At 41.5% G+C, this 27,242-nt stretch overlaps 1 protein-coding gene across 1 annotated transcript in view; it reads left to right on the top strand.

Annotated features, from left to right (window-relative positions):
* Positions 1–219: 219 nt before the first annotated feature.
* The window catches only part of neto1l (neuropilin (NRP) and tolloid (TLL)-like 1, like), a 62,395-nt gene continuing 35,372 nt past the window's right edge, over positions 220–27,242 (top strand). Inside the window, exons 1-4 of the mRNA XM_070853148.1 lie at positions 220–289; positions 1,090–1,146; positions 1,245–1,379; positions 1,807–2,055. Coding sequence (XP_070709249.1) covers positions 262–289; positions 1,090–1,146; positions 1,245–1,379; positions 1,807–2,055 — 469 coding nt within the window. The 5' untranslated portion in view covers positions 220–261. The remainder of the gene's footprint in view (positions 290–1,089; positions 1,147–1,244; positions 1,380–1,806; positions 2,056–27,242) is intronic.

The following is a 27,242-nucleotide window of genomic DNA, read 5'->3' as shown; positions in this document are numbered from 1 at the left end:
GGCGAGTGTTTAGAACTGTTTTTGGTTCTATATGAAACTGGTGATTAGTTGTTGTGACACATCTTGCAAGGATTTTTCCCCCCCATTTCCATTTTATTAAGGAGTAAATATGCTTTTTGTTCTCCTCACCGAAAGGTTGTATGATATGAGCGGTTTCCCGGTGTGAAAACTCTCACCTCAATCTGTTTTTTTCTCTCCACAAGTATTCCTTAATCTAAATGGAATTAGTTGAGTCTGAAGCCGTTTGTGAAAGGAACAGACATGGTACATGGGCACAGCTTCCATCACGGTAAGACATTCGTATTCATCAGCTGAGGCACACTTGGTCAAAGCTCTTACTGCCTGCTTATACCCTAACCACAGAGAAGTATGGTAAACCTTTACTCGGCGTTAAAGGACTCTAAATATCAGAACAACAGATAAAACTGGAAAATAGGAACAGAGCGGGGATTTCTTTTCAGAAAAGAAATGCCACGAGGTGATGCACAGACATAGACTACTGCATCCTACAACCTGTAAACTCACTGCTGAAGGTCACACTGTAAGTTCTTGGAGGTTTTTTTTTTTTAAATTAATATTCATTTTGTTTAGGAAATACTCATTAAGAAAACTGACATCTGTAGCAACTCATGATGGACATGTTTTGTGTTCTATTTCGGTCATTTTTACAGTCATTTTTTAAAATATTTTTGAAAATCTATTTTTTTTTAATGGAGTTTGGTGATGGTTTATGTCTGATGAGGCTAGATTATGTGTTTGCACAAAGTTATGGTGGTGGTGGTTATGTTCTTAGCTACTGAGAGTCTGTTAACAATACGAAGGCTTCCATCTTTTTACAATACAGAATATATAACTGACCATAATTGATAATATACCGAGAGCTGCCGTTATTGTGATGTTATGGGTTACAGGTTCAGCATTAGCATAATGCTGGTGTACATCACATGAAATCCAACACCTGAAATTGTTGTTCCTTGCTGAATCAACCCTCCCTCAGCTGAAACCAAGCTGTGCACAAAACAGAGGAAAGAACAAGACAACATGTCACGGCGCTCCATCAAAAATGTATTTGTCTTTCTGTTCATACAGTTGTTGCAAGTCTTCTCATACTTGGGTTGTCTGGGGCAACAAGGAAGGATACGGCAGGTAATCTCCATCACCACAGCTGCACATCTTTACCCCTCTAAACATCCTCCCCTCAAAGCTTTAATCTCTGCCTTTTCTTTTCGCCGCGCATATTTTAGTGAAAAACAATTCTGGAGTGAAGCCTGCAGGTCAATGTGGAACGTGGGTGAAAGAACCAGAAGGAGGGCTCTTCACTTCTCCCAATTACCCAAACAAATACCCCCCAGACACAGAGTGTGTTTACATCCTTGAAGGTAAATATTCTCTTTAAGCACAGCAGCAGTGAAAAAGCAAAAGGTGATCCAGCTGTTTATTCTCTATCGCTAAAGCATTCATGGGGGGAAATTACAGTGACTTCTTAGAGAATGAGATGTGTTGGTTTGACTACTAGACGGCGAGTGGCTACTTCAGGCTGGTATTCTTTACATTATTAGATGATACTTGAATGATTTGTGCAGATAATCATGTTAAAGAGAAAACCAAAGTGAACGTAGAGGCTGAAGAGTGTCACAGCCCTGCTGTTTTAGAGATAAATTGACTAACAGCCAGGATTGGAGGTGAGTATTGAACGTGGGGGCGTGCTGATAATGAAACAGGCTGAACGCTCATCAATGAAAGCATGACTAATATTTTACTCCCTGCTTTGTGCTAGTTGGTAATTATCTTCGTTGTGTCTTCCAGCCCCCCCAAGGCAGTGTATCGATCTACACTTTGAGGAGAGTTATTCAATCGAGTCCTCTTGGGAATGTAAATTTGACAACATCGAGGTTCGGGATGGACCGTTTGGCTTCTCCCCAATACTCGGACGGTACTGCGGTCAGCACAGCCCGCCCGATATCAGGAGTAGCGGCCGATATCTGTGGATAAAATTTGTTACAGATGGTGAACTGGAAGCGGTGGGATTTTCAGCAAGTTACAACTTCACTGCAGGTAATTTTTTATTTTTTTTGTAGTTGTTTTTGCCTTACTGCTCTTGTCAGTTCATTTCTTTCTCTGTAAGCATATCCATGCTTTACAGCTCCAAATGAATAACAGACATCATCCAGGGAACTCGCCCTTGTGGGAGCCTCTTGCAGTTATATTGATTGTCTGTCTGCACACACTCAGTATTTCTATCGGCAATATACTGTCATTGGCTGGGACACTCTTGTGACTGGCTAGGCTGTTATTTCTCCTCTACTTATATCTTGAGTGATGTGGAGCAGTGTGAGGTTTTAATTCGGTTCAGCAGCATCACTCCTCAGTTTACAGGGCTGAAAGACGCAAAGGGAGCGACGCGAACTAATCAGCATTGTTGAGCACAATCTTGGCAATTATGGTTGCGCGTAAAACCTTGGCTTTCTTAATTTGCCACGTCTTTGGTTGAGATCCCATTACTGAAGCGGCGTAAGGATTGATGACAAGGAATCAGGGCATAACCATGATTTAATATTCCTCCACCTACACTTGACTGGGTTTAATAACACTGTCAACTTTTTTAGAGTGTTTGAGGCTTGAAAGGGCCCCTTGCCAGGAAACACAAACGTATGCCTATTTGTCTAAACATCCTTCGCACCTTCAGGGGTATTTTACCATTGGAGGTTTGAGTGTGTCATTGTTTATATGGTGAACACTTATGCAGTACATCGACCTTTCATCCGAAGAACATGCTTCCCGCGGCAGGCTATTGAAAAGGAAGCTATCAGGGTGTAGGGGGACAATAGATTTATCTCCAAAGGCTTTGTGCGTGTGCAGTTATCAAGAAAACAGGATGGTGAGGCTCTTCATGGGAAATTACACTGAATGTGCAGTCAGTGGCAATGAAATCTACTGTAGAACAAAGTGGAGGATGTCAGATCACGGATAGTTAAGCAGAGGGACTGCTACTTTTCTGAGATCTGTAAGAAGCTGAATTGTTAAAGTAAAAACTGCACTAAGGCATAACTGCCGCAGCTCAGTGTAAAAGTGTTCAAGCGTTTCCGTCATGATGTTTTGCGTGCATTTCAGAAAGAAAGAAAATGCAAGAAAAGTTCAAACATGAATTGACAGGAATTTCAAGAGAGAGTTGGCCGTGGATATGTTCTGTGTTATAGAGATTGCTGTCTGCTGAGGCATGAACGTCTAGTCCTGCAGCTGTGTTATACACATTAGTTGCTCTGTCAACTTCAATTTTAGGTTTTACCATTTAGAAACACATTTGTGATATTACAAACATATTACTCTGTGCTATTCAGCAGTAAGAAGTTGCTAAACACTTACCTGACGATAACATCATTTGTTGACGTTTTAGCTGTTCTGCATTGAAGGAATTTCCACATTTTGGAAAATACACTTGTTTGCTCTTTTAATAAGAGACTAGATGTGTGGATAGATGCCACTCTCATGTCTGCACTGTAAAAATGAAGTTACTGTCAGCAGCCGGTTAGCTTAGCACAAAGACTAGAAGCAGCAGGAAACAGCTAGCAGGGCTTTGTCAGGTTACAAATGGTAACAAAACCTGTCTAGTGGCGCTTCTAACTGTTTCTTCAGACAGAAAGTGAACAGTTTGTTTTTTTTCCTTTGCTCCATTCTTGTGAATTTGACCTAAGGACCTTTTGTGCAGTCTGTGTTGATTCCCTCTAAAGAGCCCATTTATCAACTGTTTGCTAGAAATGTACGCACACAGTGTGCGGGATAGTATGTGTGTTTATGTGTCTTTTTTCCCATCCTATCTGCATTGTGTCTTTCCATGGACTTTGTTTGTTGCCTCAAGTTCAGCCTGACTACATCTTAAAACTCATTAATTAACACCATATGTTGTTTGTACAGTCAGTAACTAAGGCCAAGCTAACCAGCTGCAGGTGGTGTAGCTTTATTGGTATTGATATTTCCACCTTACACTTGGCAAGAAAGCAAATAATGGTATTTTCCAAAATGTCAAATGTTTTATTTAATAAATGTGTGCTTTTGTTATAACCATAGTGAGGCTGATGTTGTAAAGAACAGTGCAAAATTGTCATCCCTAATGGATGTGAACAAAACTGCAGTACAGTATATAAATGCAAGAAACACCACTGCTGTAATTTCCAAGAAATGCTTATATTAAAATGTCAAACAATATGGGAAGGATAATTTATTGTTTCCTGCCCTGATAGTCACAGATAGAGAATCCAGACCACGTATCTGTAATGCGCAATTGAAGTATTGTTTCCTCTGCCTGCTTCTCTTGGGAGTCTCATTGAAAATTTGCTGAGAGGAAAGAAAAAAGCTCTGCTTCTCGACTTGATAGGAAATATCTGTAGCATATGATTTACATAATTAAAGAAGATAAAAGTCCTGAATTCACTTGACTTGATTCTGAAATCTGGCAATGTGAATAATGTCTCACATCTGCAGCTGCTCTGCTAACCAAGCTAATTCACACGGCCCTCCTCTGATGAATGGGAGCAGGGAAAAAAAGAGGCAACAAAGGTGACATGAATCAGCTCCTCTTAGTCTCTTTCCTCAGTCGTTTTAGGAGCGGAGAGAAAAACTCTTATGCTTCTCCTTCACATTCTGCCAGTGTTCTTTCACAGCCCCATGCTCTTGATGACTAATGTGGTTAGTACAGCAGCCAGTGAATGAGGGAGCTGTGACTGGAATCTGATGATATCCGGTGTTATATTTGATGATGACGTACTTAAGTAAAGCACTTAAAGTCTGCAGATGCTCTGTATTCAATTTATATATGACATCAGAGGAGAGGACGCAATTCATTTGTCAAACAAATTAACACCCGTATTCCTCATACTTGGTCTTGTGTCACAGAACCAGAGTCTTTTTTGCTTCTGCAAAATACATTGTAGCTTGTTTTTGCACTGGTTTGAAAGCTGTGGGACGAGTTTGACAAAATATATGTTTGAAAATCATATATACAATTATTTCCTATTGAATTCATTCAGCTACAGAGACAAAATTCCAGTGATGAGACTGTGTAAGGATCACTACACAAAAGCTTACCAGGCTGTGGAGTCCATCTGGCAGTCTGCATATGCGACTCACTTTAGTTGCTTGACTGACTGAGCATACCTTAGACCAGGTGTCAAACTCAATCAAAGAAAGGGCCAAAATTTAAAACACGGTCTAAGTCGCGGGCCAAGTGGGCTCAACATTTAGTGAAGACTCTAAAAGTGACTATTTTATTTGTAGTACCTGCTTTGAAAGTCTCTGTTTTCAAAGTCCACTTTTCGGGTGCTGACTAGCGCGGCAGCTGTTCAGTGCATTGTGGGATTTGTAGTATGAGAGGTGGGAGTGCTGTTTACCGTCAGGCCATTCTTAATAGTCACATGAAATTATCTCGCGGGCCGTATATAATTGTATCGCAGACCGGATGTGGCCCGCGGGCCTTGAGTTTGACATATATGCCTTAGACTGTAACCACTTTAGGTCTGTACAGGAAATATAAAGCTTGGGCTGCAGCCAGTAAGCTTAGCTTAGCATAAAGACTGGAAACAGGGGGAAACAGCAAATCAGGTTGGCAACAAAATCTGGCAGCTAGCACCTCCAACAGAACTTTAGAACAAAACCTGGATATACCATGTGTAAATGTAGAAGCTAACTAGGAGGTTGTTAACTTCATTTATACTGCACAGAAGTGGAAGTGGTATCAATGTCCTCATCTACACGCACATACACATATACAAGTATACACCTAGAAAATAACTCTGTAGCGCATTTTTTGAATTTGCTTCTGGATGCAGCGGCAACAAGATAAGTATTGACAGTATGGTCTTAATTTTCACATTAAAAGGTCGATATCTGGGAAGCATTTTCCACAAACTTTGTCCACGTTTGAACACAAAGCATCAGGCACACAGGCGAGGCAGACGCATCAGTGTAAACACACTGATGCGTCTGCCTCGCCCCGCTTAAGTCTTGTGATCTCTCGCCTCAAGACATGGACCAACCGTCGAATGAAATAACTTGATCTGGGATCAAGCCACTGGATCTGCATGCGCTGCCGTTAGGAAAGAGCTGGAATCCCCGGGCTAAGTAAGGCAAGCCTGTGTTTGAATGTGCAAAATTATTCTCATTATTCTGCCCAATTGTATTCATGGTGGACCAATAATTTAGTTTTGAAAAAGTGGCAACCTGCGACAGTGTGATATTGAGCCACTGTCTGCGTGCTAATTTCAGTGGACAGATGTCTGTCATTAAAGCCAATACAGTAATAATTTTTCATTATTATTCACATGTGAGCACATGTGACGCCTGTCCCTCTGCAGTAGATTCACATCATGTCTGGAGGTCAGTGATAAAGCCAGCGTGTTACATTGTGACAAGCAGCGCTATAGTACTGACACATAATATTAAACTGCGTGTAGCACAGCTGAATCTGCAGGAAGCGAAATTATTGAGCCGAGGAACCATTGTGTTTATATTTCTGTGTGTTTGTGTGTGTGCAAGACTGCTGGGGGATTCGAGCAGCATTGTGCTATTCAGGCCGTCCTAGGGCGCCGTGACCTTAGGACCCTGTGGACCGGTAGATTAAGTGGTGTTTCAGCACCTTAAGCCAAAGCCAGAGCAAATAAAAGCTGCAAGTTCTCCCTCTCTTGCTCCCTGCACTCTGATCACTGGCTGTTTGCAGAGCCAAGACCTTGTGGAGAGGCAGATGCTGCTATATGGAGACCCAGGCAGTATTGCAGAACAAGTGATATACAGTTCCTTTACTGAAAATACTGTGGGGACGTGAAAAGATACACTACATGTATACACATGTGGCCCATTAGGTTTTCAGATGCATCTTTTGTGGATGAAATATGAACACTTTTTTTTTGCTTCAGGAAAAATGACATCCTGACATGAATTTGTATAGTTTTGTGTTTATAATGCATTTTTTTAGTGTATTTTGCTAACATATAAGTGGTTGTCAAGTGTAGACTGTGGAAAATGCTTGATGAAATTCATTGGATCTTTACTCTAACATTTGTAATTTAGATGCAGAAAATGATGCAAATTTTGCCAAACACAAAATAATATCCACCATGTGGATAGGTGGAATGAAACACACATTGAAATGGAAACTTGTCAGCATGACATTCAGCCTCACATGTCACTTCAGGCACCTTCAATGACGCTGCTACTGTATGTTGCCTACTATCAAGAATTCAGAGCATGATTAATGAATCTATAATCAAGATGACACTGATTGATCTAAGTGCTTTATAGCTCAACCAAGCTCCAATGGGACTGAGAATCTTTTTTTGGAATGAAATGAGTCAAATGGCATTTAAGATTATGGCTGGAATAGGATATATGGTCCTATCATAAAGGAGGCAGGGCCATGAGATTGAACCTAGATGGGCTGAAACTGGAAAATTGAAAATTGAACTGTAGACATCGACTCTTGGATCTCTGAGGGAGTTGACTTCGGCAGCACCACTGCTGGGGCCGGACAGAAAGTTCAGCGACTTCCCAGTTTCACATCTGCCTCCAAAGTCGTTTGCCAGTGGCAACAACCGACATTTAAATGTTTCAGCTGCATTTTGTTCAATTGCATCCACTGAGCCCTCAGACTGAAGTTTCCAGACACTGACATTCACCAGATTGGCAGGAGGCATTTTAATATTCGTAATTTTATACATAGATTTATTGTATTTTAGGTCAGAAAATATGCATGCTCTCCAACCTTAGTAAAATCATATGGTAGCCAAGGAGATGCTGAGCATTTGATCTGGGGCTCTTATTCTGAAAAGGCGAACGTTTTATTAATGAGATGAGTAAATGAATAAATTAGCAATAGAAGTCGAACAAATGTAGCCTAGTATTTGCTTGGTTTTTATTCAAATCGAGTGCTATTCAAGTATTTTGGTAATTCTTGGTATTTTTACTTTATCACGTAACATGTCATGTACTTTTTGATACACGTAGTTGGATAAAGATAAGACAATAGATACAAATGGTAAAGGATAGTCAATGCAACACACAGTTGTGTTACTGTCATTGTAGTCTGGAAAATCTTGACACGTGCAGCAGTTTGAATAAATGTGTCTTAGAGGAAACTGAGCTTGTGAGATGTGTTTTTTTTCTGTAGTGATAGCTCTCAACCTATATCCAATGAAAATTTCATTTTCCATGGCCCGACACTAGTAAGGGTTCAGATTCACAAAGGAGCACAGAGGAAAAGCAGATGAAATTCATGACTGGAAATGGAGACAGAAATCTCCTGTGGTACATTTTCTGGCATTCTCCCAAGATCTCAGAGAAGAGTGTGTTTGCCTGAATGAGCTGCTTGCATATAGTCACTCCTCAATAAATCACAAAAAAGGATCCTTCCAATGTTCTGCTCTAATGCTTATTGTCATTAGTGCTCCCAACAGTGCAAGTCACATTCTCTGGGTGCTTTCTCACTGATTGTTCAGCAGTGCCTACTGTTTCTCTGATTGTTATGGGTCTGCCTTTTTTCTACTGGGAAAATATGTAGGTGTACATTACTCACAGCATAGGTACGCTCCTCATGTGTAATGCAATTTCTCCAAAGTAATGCAATCAGCTGAAGGGCTTTAGCAAAGAGAAAATAACTGGGTCTCTGTTTATGTTTATTTTTCAGATGTAAAAAAAGCTGATATATGCGTAGACGAAAGGAACAGATCTGGATTTGGAGATATTGTGTTTGAGTCAATGCCATTTCAAAAAGAATCTCCTGTCCTCATGCGGGGCGAGGAGGAACGACAGTTTCCACCTCTGAGCTCGTCTAAAGACACCCTTCCCTCCACTCCGCCTCTGTTTTAGCAAATCGAGATGGATAGAGTGAGTTAGCATTGCAGGCACACCTCTTGCAGCTGTGAAAGAGGTCGGTCACACCCTCTCTTTCACCACTCCTCTCCCTGTCTCCCTTGTTTCCAGCCAACACTGCCTCTTTTCTTCTGCCCTCGCCCCTCTCCCTGACATGCCTGGCTCATGCTCTTTGTATGTTAGGCACCAGATCCATGTGAACCCAGGCATACATGTTTGAAAAGCGTTCTTTGTTTGAAACTCAGCTATGCAATCCCCATGTCCACATTAAGGATGATTCCACTTAATTACCTCCAGCCTGGTTCTTATTTTTTCATAGTTTTACCCATCATTTCTATGAGCGATAATGATATTGTACTTTAAGAAACATAAGAAATAAGAGGATCATTCCATTTTTTTAAACAAGCTTTGGCAGAGTAAGGTTACCAGAGTTGTATGTGCACACACTGTTCCAATGCAATCAGAAATGATTACTGATATGTTGGTTGTGCCAGTCTCCCCTTTAACCTTTAAATGAAGTAGTGTAGATACAGTAATGTGGCTAAATGTTGTCTTGTTTACACCCTGCCCAATCATCTGACCACTTGTGTTTCTTGCCTTCTCTGACTTTGTTCTTGTGACAGTCACCATGTCCCCAAATCCAGATAATTACTTTATGAGTACAATGTTATCATAAGCTACAGAATGACCTGAGTTATAAGACACTGGAATAATCCTTTAAGCCCGAACCAGCCATTGAGGCCCACTCACCAGCATTTAAAACGGCAAAATGTCTTCAATTAATTTCTATGGGGTTGCTTCGATGAACTTTGACCCACAAATTGTGTGCGTCTCCACATTTATTCTCCTTCTTCTGCTCCACTCGATTCCTCTGCCATCCCTCCTCTGACACCACACCCCGCTCCCCCCTGCTCGGCAGAGAAGTCCCGGCACAAAATGTTCACCGGCTTATCAGACAGCGAGCCTTCGCTCAGGGGACAAGCAGTCAGAGTTTATCGCCCAGTGGAACTTAACTCTCTAGCCAACAGGATGGCTGATATTTACGTCCTTTGGCTGTTTCAGCTGCTCCCAGCCAATTACCCCGCAGATCAATCAGCGGCTCGGCCAGCCTCCTGCTTCCATCCTCTGTGGCAGTTTGTTAGCCAGGCCTGCTGTTCGGCTACAGATGCTGTTGGGGTCAGGGCACCGCTCTGTTGTTGCAGAAAGTCTGCAGTAATGTAAACCATGCTCTGTGTGGGGGTTTATTTGTGGCCTGGTTTGGGGATTGGAGTGAAAAGGTTGCGTGTGTGCATCTACTGTACACACACACCATATGTATTGACACCCATGTGTGCATACAGTATGCTGGAACATGTGTATTTATGCATGTGTGTGTTTGTCTACATCTTTCCAATCTGTAAGAAAATCTTGGCTGCTTTCCCATTCAAACCACTGTGTCCTTCCTGCCACAATAGAGTGACCTATTGTGTATTCACACAGTGTTTGCTACATTGTACACATGATGCATATGCTCTCAGAACTGCATTGGAAATTAGCCTGGTTGTTTGAAAATGTGTGTTTTTGGTCTCCACTCCCTTCCTCCCTAGATATAACAGCTTGCCTAGGGCTCTTTGTTTCATTAGCCTATCACCATGGTGGATCCTAGGCTGTCACGCTGAGATCCTGCCTCTCTCCATTATGCTGTATTAGGCAGCAATGAGATTGAGCTGTGGGTTTTATCTGTGCTCACATTAAGGCTTCACCCCATTGAAAACGTCCTGGAGAATTATTCTCTTAAGAGTTGATTGAAAAGGTCTTTTCATTTTTCTTTTTTTTTTTTGGAAGGTGAATTAGTTTTGTTTGCTCATCGCTCCTGATTTGTACCTCTGATTTCGGAGGACGCCATGAGCAGATTGCTTTCCATGCTTGGCGAGTTTTGCTTTTGTTTTCATCTTCTCATCAGTGAGATACTTCCTCAGGGAGTTCCTGTATTAACACACAAGGACAAAAAGTCTAATAACTGCCTCAAAAGCAGTATGAATGAGGAATGTTCTGTTTATCTACACGTTGCTCTCCCCATTTTCTTACATCATTTTTGGCAGCGGATTGGACGCTGCATTCCCAGCTTATCATCTAAGAGCAAATGTCTGATTCCAAAGGGGCCTAAATCACATTTGGCATCAGGGTAATCTAATAGGTAATGGCAAGCTTTTGTTTTGCTGCTGGGAGAATGATGTCAACAATGAAGGAGGGCAACACCATGATGGGATTATGAAATGCGGAATTTGAATAATCCTCACCACATTTCACAATGATAAAACAGTTGTGGTTTCAAGCAGACGGCCACAACAATATATAATACTCCCTTAGAGGGAATGACAGTGAAATGAGCTGATGGTACATTTCATGAAATGAAAGTGCAGCTTGGGTCATATACCGGCTGTCCTGTAATATATACTGTTGGGACTCTGTTGGAGGGTTAATGCACATCATTACCATTTGACAGGCTTATAGAAAAGCCATGACAAGTGGTTTATGGTTCACTTCATTATATTTTATTTATTCTAGTTTAACCTAGTTCACTAGGTTCATCCGAGGAAAATTTGTACACAAAGCATAACAGAGAGGCATATATCAGTGTGCATCTGTGCTGGGTTTGAAGAGGCGGTTGAGGTGATGCCTGATTTTGCAGTTCATTCATACCCATAATGGCAGAATTTGGTTCTACTGCCTCCCCCTGTGTTTCCCCCGTGTGTGTGTGTGTGTGTGTGTGTGTGAAGGATTGCTATTGCACCCAGAGGATCCATTATATGGGCTTGTGGGCTGTTTAACACTTCCTGCAAGAAAAGACCAGGTTCAGTTTGAATGTTTACAGTTTGTCCTAAAGGTACATGTGACGTTTGGTTTCCTGGAGGCCATGTAACAGACGGCAAAATGTTCTATGAAGTTTGTTTAGTTCACTTTCAGCCATTTTCCAGGAGGTGTCAAGTGTTTGCTCGGCTCTGAAACCTTGAGTCACGAAAGCGGCAAGAACTGTCAGGATGACGGCATAACAAACACGAACCCATTCGTGGCGAGGTGTTGGTTTCCATCAGCTTCTCTCGCACATTTGGTCTCCTTTCATCCTTGTCAAAGCTCAAATTGCTCATCCATCTGTGATTATTGAAGCGGAGGGGAGAGAGGGGGGGGGTTGCCAGAGAACATTTTTATTTCTTCTTCACACCACTGACTGTACACCAATGGAGTCCAGCAAGTCAATTAAGACCATCTTCTTCCATTCGGTGACTGAAGTCTTTCTGGCAGATTGCAGAGAGCGAGGACCTGGAAAAGTCAGGAAGTCGATCATGTGTGTTCATCTCTGTTTCGCTCTCAAACAAACACTAACAGCATGGCCTCACTGGCATTTCATTTTCCATTTGGCAAGCTCGATTAATCACAGCACTCCTATACAATGCGACACACACGGCCACCCACCGCTGCTGGACCTCATTATTCCCCTACACAGGAAAATGTACAGTTGGGGGAAACTGAGGCAGAAAGAGATTGAAAAACACCATCGCTATACTACTGCATGTATGAGTGATGCAAAGAGAGGGAGAACGAAGACCTCGGCGATACAGGGAAAGATTTGGATGGCTGTGAATAGGTTATGGCCACGCTATGAGGAAGGCTGGTAAAAGATTGGGGCTGCTCCATGTCCCCTCAAGGCTCTGCTTCTATCTGAATATTCATTGAGCTGACACTGGCTTTTCTCTCCACCGTCTATAAGAGGATGCCAATTGGCTTTTACCTCGTGGCCTCTAATAAGCCTCTGTGCCCAACATGCATACAAACGACTCTTCGTAATACGCACAAGATGATGTCTGCGCTTCCGTTTAAACAGCCTTGAAACAGCTTAAACAGTCCACTCGCTGTACGTTGAATTGCTGCGTGTGAAAAACGCATTACTAACAGTATTTCCATGACAGTTGTTTGGCTTCATGTCTTCAGGATTGAAATTGAGACTTGCTGACTTCATGCACGCACTGTGATTGTTTATTCATTCTGTGTAATGAAATATCTGATCTGCTGCAGGGGGATGCAGTTGTTTTGGGAAATCCTTCAGTTTGTCAAAAAGTAGATTAGTCATCCATTCAGTGCGTTTATATTTTATTCAGCTTTACAGTAAAGCAACTTTTATGAAATTGGGGACAGAAGCATTCTTTGCTGACAAGACTGAGCCCAAGTCTGTTTTCTGGAAATCCTCCACACTGCAGATACAACATCCTGCGATGATCACCCATGCTGATTCTGTCTGTGTAAACAATGGAAGTAACAGCTGATTTCACTGGTGGAAGGAATAGTTTTTTGATGCACGCTCTGTGTGCGCATATGCGGGCGTGCGTGTGCAAAATCGGAAAAAAAAAAAAAAGATTGCTTGTATGTTTGTGTCCTTATGTGCGGAGAGGACATCTCTCATCCAAGGCTTGAGTCAAGCTGGATTTTAGCTGGGGGAAACTACTCAAATCTGTATGCTACTCCTAATCCCTGCACACAAACACAGACGTACACACTAGACCTCCACACAGCAGCTACATCTGAACCCTCAGATCAAAAAATCCTTTTCATTTTGTTCTTCAGTTTGTTTGCAGAGGTGCTGTTGGTTCTTAGTTTGTATGCTTGTTGTAAAAAAAACGGGCATGCTTGTTACCTTCATGTGGAACATACATACACTACAGTGTTACACACGTTTTGTCCATTTTCCTTTAAATACTTATTCATAACCACCCTCGCCATGTACAACAGTCTTAAATATTCAGGCATAATCCTTTTGGGGCTCTTCTGGTAAGATGTAGAATTCAATTGAGATTGAAATCACCATCTCTTCCCTAGACAGCCGTGTGCCACAAGGACATAATTTTCTTTTTCTTAAATTAGAAAAGATTAGGTTGAATCTGAGAGGCTCGGCTGAGAATTTTGTCGCCCTCTGGGCAGCACTTTATTTCCCGGTATTTCAAAAAAAAAAGTCTGCCAACTTTACCTTCTGATTTAGTTGATATTTCACAGTCTCTCTTTAACTCTCTTTGTCTGAGTGTCTTTGTTGTAGGAGGTGGACTTTGGACAAGAAGCAAAATATTGAATTGTTAATTCCATCTAAAAACCACACGCAAAAGGCGATTCCACCACACATGCGCACACACACACACTGAGCATATGTTTATTGTGTTTGTAATCACACATCTGTGAACTAATCTCCACTGTCAGAGCATTTATTCTACCACAGCATACAGCAAGGTAAGAGGGCCTGACAGAATCACATGGTCATACATCAGACAGAAAAAATAAAGCAAAGTGGGAAAGTGGGAGATGGTGGTGGGATTAGGTTTAAACCCCCCTTAAAAAACTCATTGTGTGTTTGTAGCTTATAGGAGAGATTGACTGTGATCAGGAGAGTCTGAGTCATTGATTTTATCGTGCTCTGCCTCTGAAGAGGCGAGGCTTTGTGGAAACTTAGATTGTGGAAGAGAAAGCTCAGTGAAACTGCTTAAATTGAGTGTGTGGAGAGGAGGGCTTTGGTTTGGCTTAAATATTCATTTGCTGGTGGCACTAGTTCTGGAGTGAGGTTTTAGCTCCTAGCGGTGGATCTCTTGACACACTGCTTGTCAAACATCTGTGGTGTCACCCTTTCGGCTGAAACAAAGGTTGTTTTAAAAGTCTGCCATTTTAGTGTTGAGTTGCAAGGCCCTTGCTCGCCAAAACGTTGGCTTGTTAAAGATGCCTGCATCCGGCCAGTGTAGTTGCCAACAAGAACAGTTCCAATCGTTTGAATTACAGCCTTGCTACTATGTGGGAATGAGCAGTCAGTATCAGTCCCTTGTGCACCATGGTCCTTGTTATTGCCTCCACTGTTTATCTGGCGAGGGAGTAAAAAGATATGTGCTACATGTGTGACACGCTTTGCAAGCTGCTTTCACCTGTTCACACATATGGCCTCAAAGTAGCAGGCTCCCTCTTGCCTTTCATGATCCCTAAAGCATGTGGTTGTGTTTAGAGTTTAGTTTATGTAAATTGTATACTCTGTTTGGACAGCTGTTTTCTTCCATAGTTGCTATACTGGCACACAATAAACCTCCATTTCCTGAAAGATGTGTTTCCAAGCGGCTCGGTAAAGTTGTATCACACTGAGCAGGGAAGCCATCAAATGCAACAACAGTTGTTTAAAATACAGAGTGGAGTTGGACTAAAAAACAAACAGCTGTACTTCAAATTTGTGCTTCTGTATGTCAGAGGAAACTTTAACCTAACTTGACATCTCCACGTTGTAGTGGGCGACTTTGGAGTTTGGTAGGAGTTGCTAGTGCAGTGCCAGTTGTGTGATTGCTCACTGGCTTCCCAACACGTGAACACAATCAGTTGTGTTTGATGCAATTTTCAGTCATGCCCAAGACACTGCTGCCAGGAACCATTTCGCTCTGTGGTGATGGCAAGAGTAGTTTCCAGTGCCCTCCTCGGGCCCCTTGTAAAGCTTGACTTGAAGGTTAAATCCACAACTTTCCACAAGTTGTTGCCCTTTTCAGCAGCAAGGGCAGTCGCAATGATGTGATGTTGTTATGATATGATCTATAGCAATGATGGCAGTTCAGTTGCTGTTAGAGTTTTGAAATTGAATAAACCTCTAAAAAAAAAAAAAATTGGAAAATGTGACTGCTAGCAAAGTTTGATGCTAATATGCTCATGCTGGTTCACCATACAGAGGAATATAATTTATTGATGAACATTTGAGATACCAGCCTTAAAGGTATTGTTCAGTGTGCAACGATGCGCAACTGTGGTAAATTTACATTGTTTTTAATCAGTGACTGTAGTGTTAATTTGTTGGCACAATTTGTGTTTTGCCTGCAAATCTCTTTTGGGTGTTCTCAGTGCATTCCTGATTGGCATTGGGGTTTGTTTCATTTCATTAAATGTGAGGGGGATTTCATCAGCTGGAGGCAACAGTTTGCCGGAGGTTCAGATGTGCGAAGCAACAGAAATGATTCCTCTTATAAACTAACAGATGGAATTATGTAGGTGCTGAGTGACACAAGGCAGGGCAGGTGAACCAGTGAGTCCTTTTGTGCCAAAGGTTACACATTACTATTGCATCTTAATCACTTTCCCACCTCTGCCATTGCACATCTTTGCACTTTTTTTTTCTCTTTTTTGCTATTAGCGATCTGCGCCGCAGCTTGGACGACATGATTAGCCAGCGAACCAAAGAGCTGCGTTTCATTACATTGGAGTGAGATTTTTATTTGATCCTACTCTTTTAGCACATTTCCCCGTTAATACCCCCTTCTGATGTCTGATTAAAACTCTCACAGTAATGTGCCTACAGTACAACCCCTACACACACCCATGCGCTCACACTCACACGCACCCTCTATCAGACACAAAAAGCCAATTTGAGAAAATTAAAAATCTTTTAAAAGGATGTAGTTATCTCACCCTTTTCCAACGAACATTTTTATGTAACTTAATTGATGCATGACTGCTTCCATTAACTTTTGATCCCTAAGTTAGTATAAATACTCTTTTCAATTTAGATAGTGGTGAGTGGTGAATGGGGCGTTGCGCTGATGTGCATGTAGAGTCCCGACCTCCACCAGACTTTTTGACGAATCATTCATTCTTTTATTTTCATGTTCATCTACTGCAGCTCTGCCTGCACATGTAAAAAAAAAAAAAAACAGCTGTCTCCAGTGGTGTGAGGATATACATCTCTCAGTCTTTTGTGGTGACTAAAGCCTGAAATTGCATATGTAAATCTTTTGTAACACAACTTTGTACCACTATCTGATTTTTTATTATTTTTTTTTTTTTTACTCATTCGTAGTCATCTCAATCAATTTGCCTTCCTTTTCTGTAAGCGGATGCTGGTTATTTATCTTCTCCATCATCCACTTCTTTACTCACTTACTCAGAATTTATGCAGTGTCGGAGCAACCTTGTATTGTTGCCCTCACACACGCATTCCTCTGAGGCTCATAGCTTGTAAGTGTGTGAGAGAAAGAGGGAGAGAGAGAGGGAGAGATAGCGACACTCTAATGGGGTTTATTAAAGTCAACCTGAATACTCTAACAGTCTGGGCCTGAACATCAAAGCCCAGTCTCCACTCCACTGCCAACTACTCTGGACATCCATCAAACACCCAGGCAGGGGAAAGCCTAAATTGACTAAATTGGATGACGGAAATGTTTGTATTGTAAGGACAAATACTACTCTGATGAAGGGCTAATTGCAGCGTGTCAACGTGACTGTGATAAAACCTGACATTTAGGGGGGTTAGCTCAAAGGTGTCGCAAGAAGCTCCTTTCTATTTGAAACTGCGTGAAAGAACGAAGAAGCAGTCATCCTCATCGGAACATTATGCCAGAATGCTGCAAGGTCTGCTCCAACATACTTTATGACATGCTATCGATTCAAGAGAAGATGAAAGGAAATGCTGTGTGATTTGATTTCTCATTCAGGGGTCTTAATTCCCCCTGACACGCATTGAGAAACAGACGGTCCTTTTGATTGCAGTGAATCTGACCAACAGGGTTATTCTCTCTGGGAGATCAGAGTGTTTCTCCCCATCTTTATTAGACTTCAAAGGTTACATAAAGAAATAAATGCAGTGTATATACAGTATATATATTCGCCATTTTGATAGCTGTAGGCACACTTTACCATGAATCATGAATCTGTGTTTTTCTGTGTGTGAGAAGCTGTGTCCATTTGGATGTAGAGTAATGTTTAGAGTAATGTAGAGTACTTTCTTTCCTGGCTTTCCCGATACATTGAACTATTTTTATATTAAACGCTTTGCACAGTAAACCCATGTAAGCGATGAAAATCCAATATGTGAATTGCACTTTGCATTCTCCACAGGTCACAGAAACAGATATTTGCATATAGCTGTTCATGCTTCACTTTGAATTGCACAGTGACAGATCATTTTCTCAGTAACCATGTACTCCTCCCTTGAATGGAGCTTTCTAGTTAGGATTGGGCACCGAGTAGAAATGGATTTTGGTATTATGATGCTGTGCAGTGAGATTGCACCTGCCCTTCTTAGGTGTATGTGTGGCTGTGATATTGTTGGGAAAGGAAAGTTCAAAGATGAGATAAAAGGACGATGTTCTTCAGTTTTTTGACATGAAGTTCTATAATCTGTCCTCACCCAGTAAGATGGTTTTCTAAAAGTGCTTAAAATTCATATATTTAAAGAACAGGCATGGCATTGCTGTCTCATAATGAAAAAGAAAGCACATTTCACCTGTGTGCACAACAAGACTGAGAGTCTACAACCACAACGGTAGCAGCTTTGTGAAGCTGTACTCAGGCACCGCTGTGCTTTGAGTATAATGTTTGCATGTACACTATCTTAATTTAGCATGCTTACATTGTCTAATCATCACTAAACACAAAGTACAGCTGAGGCTGATGAGAATGTTGTTATTTTGCAGCTATTTGGTTGTAAACCAAAATATTGGACAAATAGAAGTTCTGACCTGATGGTGGCTCCACATGAAAAGTCACACAATGACCAAAGTTGCAATTTATCCTAAAGGGAACATGAATGTCTGCATCAACATTCTCCACAGTCGATCATCCAATAGCTGATGAGACTATACAACTACAACTATACTTCTGGGAACCATGAATATCTGGAAAAAAAAAAGTTGCCAAGCCATGTAGCAGATGTTGAGACATTTTATAGGATAAGTGAAAACTCTGACCTCATGAAGGGTAAAGTCAGGGGATCACCAAAGTCACTAAGGTACATTCTCTGGGGACCGTGAATATCTGTATAAAATGTCAGAGAAAAACACCCAACTGTTGTCAAGATATTTCACGAAGAGCCAAAAATGTAAACCAGCTAGTGGCGCCAGAGGAAAAGTCGAGGGAGCACTAAAATCTGTAGGATTCATCCACTTGGGACCATGAATGTCTGTCAAAAATGTCCATACAGTAGTAGTCTAGAGCTAGACAGATAAACTGGGCAATATTAGCCTATTGAATATATATCTGTATCATTTCGGACTATAAATAACAAGAAATTGCAGTTGTAAATTACAAACATGCTCATGCACACATTCACATATAAATCACATACAACATATTTCCATCAAAACACAGCAGTGTAGATGCAGTTTAAGCAAACTGCAAAGGCCAATGCGCCAGTAACACACATGCACACGAGCGTGCGCACACACCTTAACTGTATAGTTATTGATTGCTCCTCTCTTTTTTTGCTGAGACAGATGCTGTTTCTCCCAGGATGGTGCTAGACCACTTGGCTGGTGGCCTTTCTCTCTCCCCCTTTCCTCTCTCCCTTTCGCTGCTAGATAGCTATCCTTCATCAGCAGCCGCATGCATACGCTCACGCACACATGCACAGACGCTCAGTTCAAGTCATCACATCAGTGCTAATCACCTGCCTCCCTCTCTCTTGAATCTAGACAGCTTGCAGTCCTTCTCATGTGTCTTTTTTCCCCATCCCTCTCTGCCTCTGCCAGGCTCTGTGTTGTCCATTTCCCCATCGCTTGCTTTTCCCATTTCTCGATGCCGTTTAATAGCATGTATTCTTTCACTTCCCTCCTTCTCTCCAGCCCCTGCCATTTCTCCACCATCTGCTGTTTCCTTATTCTCTTTCTACTCCAAAACTCCTCCGTGTATAGCCCACCTCTCTCCTTCTCTCACTTTTCCCGACAGCCAGGACCAATTTTTCTCGCCCGTGTCATTCTTTGTGTGTCAGCCTGTTATTCCTGCCATTTTGCAGTGGACAGGCTGTACCCTGCCTCTGTCTCTTAGCACCACGTTGGGCATCTCGCTGACTTATCACTCACCCTAGGCTGATACTGTCTGTGTCATACTAGATGATTTATAAAGCTGCTGCACTGTTTGTCTTCCTTTTTACTGCTTCATTGCCAAACTTCATTATAATTTAGAGCAATTTGTTCTGTGCTGATTACTTCCTAAATTAGGGTTGTAACTAATGATTACTTTAATCATTGATTAATCTGTTGATTATTTTTTCAATTAAGCGATAAAGTGTTTAGTGTATAAAATGTTGGAAGATGTTTGAAAATGCCTGTAAAATCTTCAGTTTGCTTGTTTTGTGGGACTAACAGTCTAAAATCCAAATATATTCAGTTTATAATGATATAAGACAGAAAAGCAGTAAATCTTCACTTTTTAGACATCTACACTAGAGAGTGTTTCCTTCTTTATTAAAATTGTTGGTTTTTCATTTTCAGGTGATTCACTGTCTAATTGTCTAATTGAGTACAGTGCAGGGGGGGTGCATCTGTGAAACCTCCTGCACATTTTCACCAAATAGTCATACCAACTGATAATTACCATAATCATAACCTCAGATGTGTTAGAAGGAAAGAGGGAAGGAGGGAAGGAAGGAAGGAAATTCCAATTTATTTCTACTTTTCATGTGATTATAGATCATTTGTACATATAGTCGAGCCCATGTAAAACCTTCTTTAGGTTGTACTGAGTAGTGCTACACATAATGTGTGTCTTTCAGGCATTTGACATTTTTGTGTCCTGTTCAGCTAAAGCAGCCCTGTGATATATGACAAGTATATTGAAAGTGCAGATTCCTGTTGGCTTATTAAACAGGCAGCACACACACGAGAGCAAAGAGTTTTATTTTTACATTAGACCGCTGTTGGAGAAACAGGCAGTGGAGGAAATGGAGCTTTGTAATGAATTGAAATGAATATTGAAATTGCAGAAATTGCAGTTAACGCAAGCAAGTTGTTTCAGAAGCCACAGGAAACCAACTCCTGAACCATTTCACATGAATAAAACTCCCTATTTAAAAGTCTTGGCCATTGACGTTGCAGTAGATGATGTTTTAGGCATGCTTCTTATCCCCGGAAGGCCCCCTTGTTTTCTAACAAGTGAACTGTGACCTGTTGAGTAATTTGGTTGTTGGGACCCACAGTTGGAGCAGCTTAACCAGCTGTAATCTCCTCATCTGGCACTATGTGCTGTGTCAAGCACAAGTGGGTTTTATTTCAGTTATTCGTTGGCACCCATCAAAAATAGACTTAGAACTATTTTTAACTTGGCACCTGTGAAATAATGCATGTGAGGGACGGGTAATGAATGATCATAGCAGGTGTCAGAAGTATTCTGGTTTAAAGCCTAGGGGCTGGGGGAAAATTGGACAGATCTTGCTGTGTTTATTTATTCATGCTGGAATCTGGCAGACATGTAGCAAAAGCTATGTTGTGGTGCGGCTTCCCTGCTGCTTAGACCCCTACAGCTAGTGCTGAGAGCTAGTGCTTGGCTAGCTTCCTGTTGCCTTCTTATTGTGCCGGTGGCAGCAGAGAGTCCCACTGCCAAGTAGGCCTTATCCTTCCTTAGAGCTGCAAGCATTATTTGGAAAAAAGCGACCATCACTGCTGATAATGAGGTTGGAGGACATTTTAACTCCTTCAAATTGTAGCTAAACGCTTCAGAAAAGTCTTTTTTTTGTTGTTTCTTTAAATGGATAAAATCAAATTCTCTGTACAAATTATACCACAAGTAAAGTTTTACTCCATGCTCTGATGAAGCTCTGATTAAAAAAATCCGAGAAATCAACACCTCCTCCTCCAAATAGTAAGTGCTAACAAATTTGAATTTCCAATGACAGAAAGGAAGAGGAAAATAAGCCTGATTTGAATTTATGAATCTTGTTAGCCAAATGTTCAAGAAAGCCTGTACTTACCAATTAGCTTTCCTCAACAAGCAAATAGCTGCACTTCTTTTTTCCTGTGCTCTGACACACACACACACACACACACACACATACACACCTGCCATCAAACATGCGGGGAGGAGAGAGCCTGTCAAAGAAGCTGCATGAGAATCCGCACTGACAGAGCAGTTATTTGCAGAGCTTATGTCGGTAATGATAGAACGCGTGTTTCTCTCGGCGGAGGAGGTTATAACTGTTTTTAACTTCAAATAGCTTCCCCCTGGGATCTCTCCTGTGGAGGTCCAGCGTTGTGCTTAAGATGTTCCTGTGTCTTTTCAGCGAGCTGAAAGAGGAAACCTCAAACTTCCAGGTACTGTTGATCCCCCCCGTAGAGACAGGGGGATCTGGGGATGCATTTAATGGACTCTCCACATACACCAGTGCTAGTACAGTAAATTTATGTACTGAACTCAACATCTTTATCTATACAGCCACAGTGCATGCACACCATATGCACACACAGTTATTCTAACACTAATGTCATGCCACTGTGCGTGCAAATAAGCCCTCATAAAGCTTTATGAAATGAAAGTGTGTCACATCTATACATGTTGGTGGACTTTATCGGTCACATGTGGAGCAATGATGCACATCTCAGTAGTGTAAACCGCTGGATCTAAATGATGGGTAGACATTGCCATAGCAGTTACATGCTGTTTGTATATTTGTAAATGTACTTCGAAAGTTCATTTCTATTCTTTGTGAAATCTTGTTCAAAACAAGCGGGTTTTCATTCATCATAACGTAAAATTTGCAGATAATTTTAAGTTGCTGTCATGTGAGCGTGTGAAAGTGCCACACTGTGATCTGAGGCAGTGTAGACGAGTGTAAGTGGTTTTCGAGGTCATTTGAAAACCTTGTTGTTGACATAATCTACTCACCAGCTTTGATTCAGCTTCATTGATTCTCGTATCTTTGCAATCATACATCTGACAGCATGAAGTGTGCAACTTGAATAAAAAGGCTAAAATCATTGCAAAATTTTTTTAAATGGAATTCACACTCTGTCTGTTAGAGGCTGGATGAGAATTGCAGATGAAAAGATATTTGAGCTGCAAAATAGTCTTACACTGATGCAGAGCCTGTGAACGGCTGCATGAGGAACAATGTGAGGAGCACATTCACTGTGTGGAGCATGGGATGTGAAAATGATAAACCACATGCCTAAATTTGAGTTTGAACACACATGATGTTATTTCTGAGCTTTGGGTATTTTTTAGATTGATTTTCATTGGTCTGTGTGTATAATTACAGTTTCATAATAGCAAATAAAGTGCAAATAATATTAATTATCATGGCCTGCAATTCAGCCATTTGCCATATTGAAATGAGTGCAGCACCATGAAGCAATGTTTTAATTAGTGGGTCATTATTTTGTTTGAATCACACATGACGACACATGCGAGCATTCGATAGTTGCCGATGGTAATTCACCAACAAAGGTAGAAAGTGAGAAGCCTGCAAGTAAGAAAACATGAACAAACACAATGCACAAAAGAATCTGCTTTGCCAAAAAGTTATGAGGGAGGAAATGCTTCACCCTCAAAGATTCACACAGTCCGCTTTGGTGAGTAACACTGAATGTAAACTAACTTTTGTTTGTTTCGCAAGCAAGCTCTTTTCTTTGTAGTACCAAATTTTGTACACATCTGTACACTATGCAGGCTCAAGTGCATCTATAACATTTGATATGTGAGTGACAATGTATGAATAACTAAACTATTAAAAAAAACAGGCATTGCAGCCATGTGAATCACTCTGACATTGTTATCCGTCAAGTTGGGTGTCTTGACACAGATGTCACATTACTAACAAGGCAACACTCAACAGCCCTGATGCAGAGCGATGTTAGGAATGTGTGTGACATGTCGAGATGATGTAGACCTCAGGGTCTGAGTCTGGTGTCTTGAGTTTCAAGGCTGTCAACTCTCTCTTGAGTCCAAGGCTAGCGACCTTAGACCCTCACAGTGACAGCGGAGCACAGAGACCACAGATTCAGAAACACATGAACTCCAGCACGTGGAGCTTGGTTGTTAAACTGTAACCAGTATGTTGAATGTGTTGTACACGCTCGAGCTGATGGGTGAAAATGTTGACAGTGTGTCAATGGCAGCCCGTTTGACATTTCAAACTCAAGAATGATAGGCAAAGGCAGGAAGATGAAGGAGGGGTGGGAGGGGAAAGACAGGCTTTCCTAACCCTTCTCTGTTCTGCACCATGGGATAGAGAGCACAGGCAGAGAGAGGTTGACAGGACAGGAGAGAGAAAGGTTGGCATGTTGACAGCTGCAATCTCTCTCTTGCTCTCCCTCTCACATGCATGCATATGTGGACGTAAACAGGAGAAGGGCTAATTTTAACACAAAAATCTGCACTGTCTAACTGTCAGAGGTCAGATCTACTGTACGGCTCTTTTCATCGTCATTTGTTCAAAAAAAGTAGGAGCCCTGTCAACACTATCACCTTCACAAGTGAACTATAAAGTTACGTTTTAGGATGCAATGTGTGCCAGGAGCTCCCTGAGGAGCATTGTTAAAGTATTTTAGCAGGATAATAATAAAAGTGTACTTCAGGAACTGATAGAGGGCAAAGCCATCGAAACTAAAAGTACGCAGAGCCCATAGAGAGGATCTGGCAAGGATTTTCTTTTTTCTTTTTTTCATTGTTTTCCAGATTACGATCAACCAAACTTTCACTGCAGAGTGTGGATGATAAGTAAGTAGTTCATGGCTGATAGGGGTTTGAGAGAAATACAAAATATGTGTAAAAGGATTTTTTTTCTGTCCGATTTATACAATTGTGCATTATCCTATTTTAATCTGCCTCCACAGTATAGGCCGTAGTAAAAATTCTGCGATCGTAATATATCTGCACAAAAAGATTACTGTATTGATAGCCACTGCATCAGCTTCTCTCCGTTTATCCATAAAAGAAAGCGGATATTTCAGAGGGGTGCCAGGGGGTTGAGTGCAGTAGCTTACAGCAGAATTGAAAATAGATATTGAAGAAGGGGAAGATTAAAAAAAAAACAGGATATGAAATAAGGTTCAAGAGAGGCAGAGCAACATATCAGTCATTAGACCTTTACCCTTTACTCTCAAGCCCCTGACTCCACAGAGTGTTCAGGCTTGGAGTCGCTACATTTCATGGACATCCTTAAGCACCGGGGACACATATAGATTAGCCCTCAAGGGCAGTCTCGCCCTGAGCCCATTGGTACTGACTGATTATAGATTCAGCACGCCTGTCCTGCTCCTGCTTCGACTGAGGATATCAGTAGAAGGGGACAATGCCTCTGGATACTTGGCTTCCTAAAGACATCATCACCGGCATCCTAGAGAAACTTTAATCCACTATTTACTATTGAACTATTGAACTGAACAAGTAGCCCACAAGTCTACTTCTCGAATATTTTAACCTGTGTCAACAAGCTTTTTTTACTAAATATCTTGACTAAGACTTTAGAACAGTGATTCTCAAAGTGTGGCCCCTGGGGCAGTGGTGGCGTTCACAGACATTCTGTGCGGCCCCTGAACGTGGCATGAAATGCATGCATCATATATTAATCACCTGCCGTCCATTTCAATGTGTTCACTATCAACAAACAGCCTGTATTATAACACACAACTCGGCTGCTGCGTCAAACTACGCCCCCCTACAAGCATCTGTCAGATTAGGACTGACTGGTTGCCTGGCGACTAGTGGCACCTCCTGAGTGTGGCGGGAATTACGTTCTGTCATCAGTGCTAGTGCTGTTAGCTAAAGTTAGCGATGGGGATGGAGCCAGACAGCAAGACAATTGTGACCAGAGGGAACAGAAGTCTTTTAATCATTTTTAATCATTGTGACTATCACTAATTGTAATGACGGTAATAACCACATGTTATGTGGTATGCTTCTATAAGAACAAAAAGTGAAAATCTCTCTGGGAAAAGCTGCTGGGGAGCATCTTAAAGTTTTCTGGTATCTTAAAGTTTAATAATTGGTTTTTCGAATTATGTTGTTGTATTTGAGCATTTTTCCTGTGTGGCCCTTGATCAAATTGGCACTCAGTCATCATTACAGAACCCCTTATGAGAACCCCTTATCTACAGCCATGCAGGTCTTCATCATGTTCCCCATCATAATTTAGCACATTAACGTGCTACAATTTGCATGCTGACAAAGCTGAGGCTGGTTATTAGTATTGCATGTATTTATTCAAACACCAAATTATTGGAGAAATTAACAGTTTGACCAGATGATGGCACTAGATGTAAAGTTTAGAGATCACCAAAGTTTTAACAGTTCATCCTTAGGGGGACATTAATGTGTGTGCCAAAGTTCATATCAAACCATCCAATAACAGTTTAGACATTTCACTCAAAACCACACAGTCCAATCTCATGGTGGCACTAGGGAAAAGTCAGAGGGATCACCAAAGTCATTACGATTCATCATCTGGGCATCATAGATAGCTGTACCAAATTTCATGCCAAATCAGCTAACAGATTTCTCAGTGTGGACCGTAGTGGTGGACTGACCCACCAACCAACAGACCCACATTACCATTGCTTAAGCCTTGTTAAAATGCTGCCTTCAAATGGCAACACAAGAAAACTGCATCACATTGCAAAAGAAATCTGCGGCTTATGGTATTTTTTCCCACATTTTATGGAAGACTGCAGTATCTATTTATATTCATCACTCACTTATTCAAATAAGGTTTTCTTCTTTTCTTCTCTTTCCTCTTGTACATGGAGGTCAGAGTACAGGATCAGCAACAGAAAAGTGCATCTTAAGAAGCTTGAATCAATGCCTTGGTCCTTGACTTGTATTCTTGCAGACATACAACTTCAAATCCCTGCATCATAGCTGATAGCTATTCAATATACAGTGTGATCTTAATGCATAACATTAGTAATATGCTAACTAGTCACTGTTCCACAATCTAGTGAAATTTTTTTTCTTTGTATGAGTGCTTATCAGATTGTCAGAGTGACAACACTGAACAGAGTTGGATGTGATTTTCCATTCGTGGTTACAGTGCAGACTCTGGCAGCGTTCCAATCTTATTAGAAGGTATTTTAATGGCCTTCACAGAGTAAAATGATGGGCCTGTCACCATAGATGCGTCCGTATGGAAGCATGTCAGAGCAGTCATAAAAGCAATGACAGCACGCAGTATGACAAAATGGAACATCTGGACACTCAAAGCTGAGCATGCATGCAAATCTTTAAAATGCACATGCAGCCACATAGTTAGATGTGGGCACCAATGTATGCACACACGTACTTGTATGACTCATCTTCACATGTGCGCATGCATGGGCACATACAGATGAATACGGTGTCTACTGCGAGAACACTCCCTCCAGGATCTCTTAGCTCCAGATTGATCGACCACTACACCATAACAACCTCGTATCTCACCCTCATCTCAGTGAAATTCGTCTGTGCTGACAGTGATCAGTCCTGTGCTAGGATGAGGGTGTGCTGGAATTTATTATGTGACACTCAAGCAGCTCTCTCTTATAGCACGATGATGGTGAGACTGGAGGAAGAGGAGGAAAGATGGACACAGCAGTGTGGAAGGGGGTCAGTGGATACTTCATCGGTAGCTCGATGTGAATTCTGGTATTTGTCGCTGCGCCAACAGG

This window comes from Pempheris klunzingeri, chromosome 21, assembly GCF_042242105.1.
Source record: "Pempheris klunzingeri isolate RE-2024b chromosome 21, fPemKlu1.hap1, whole genome shotgun sequence".
NCBI classification, from domain to species: domain Eukaryota; kingdom Metazoa; phylum Chordata; class Actinopteri; order Acropomatiformes; family Pempheridae; genus Pempheris; species Pempheris klunzingeri.
Note: the sequence above shows the minus strand (reverse complement) of the source record. Positions and strands in the feature narration are given on the sequence as shown.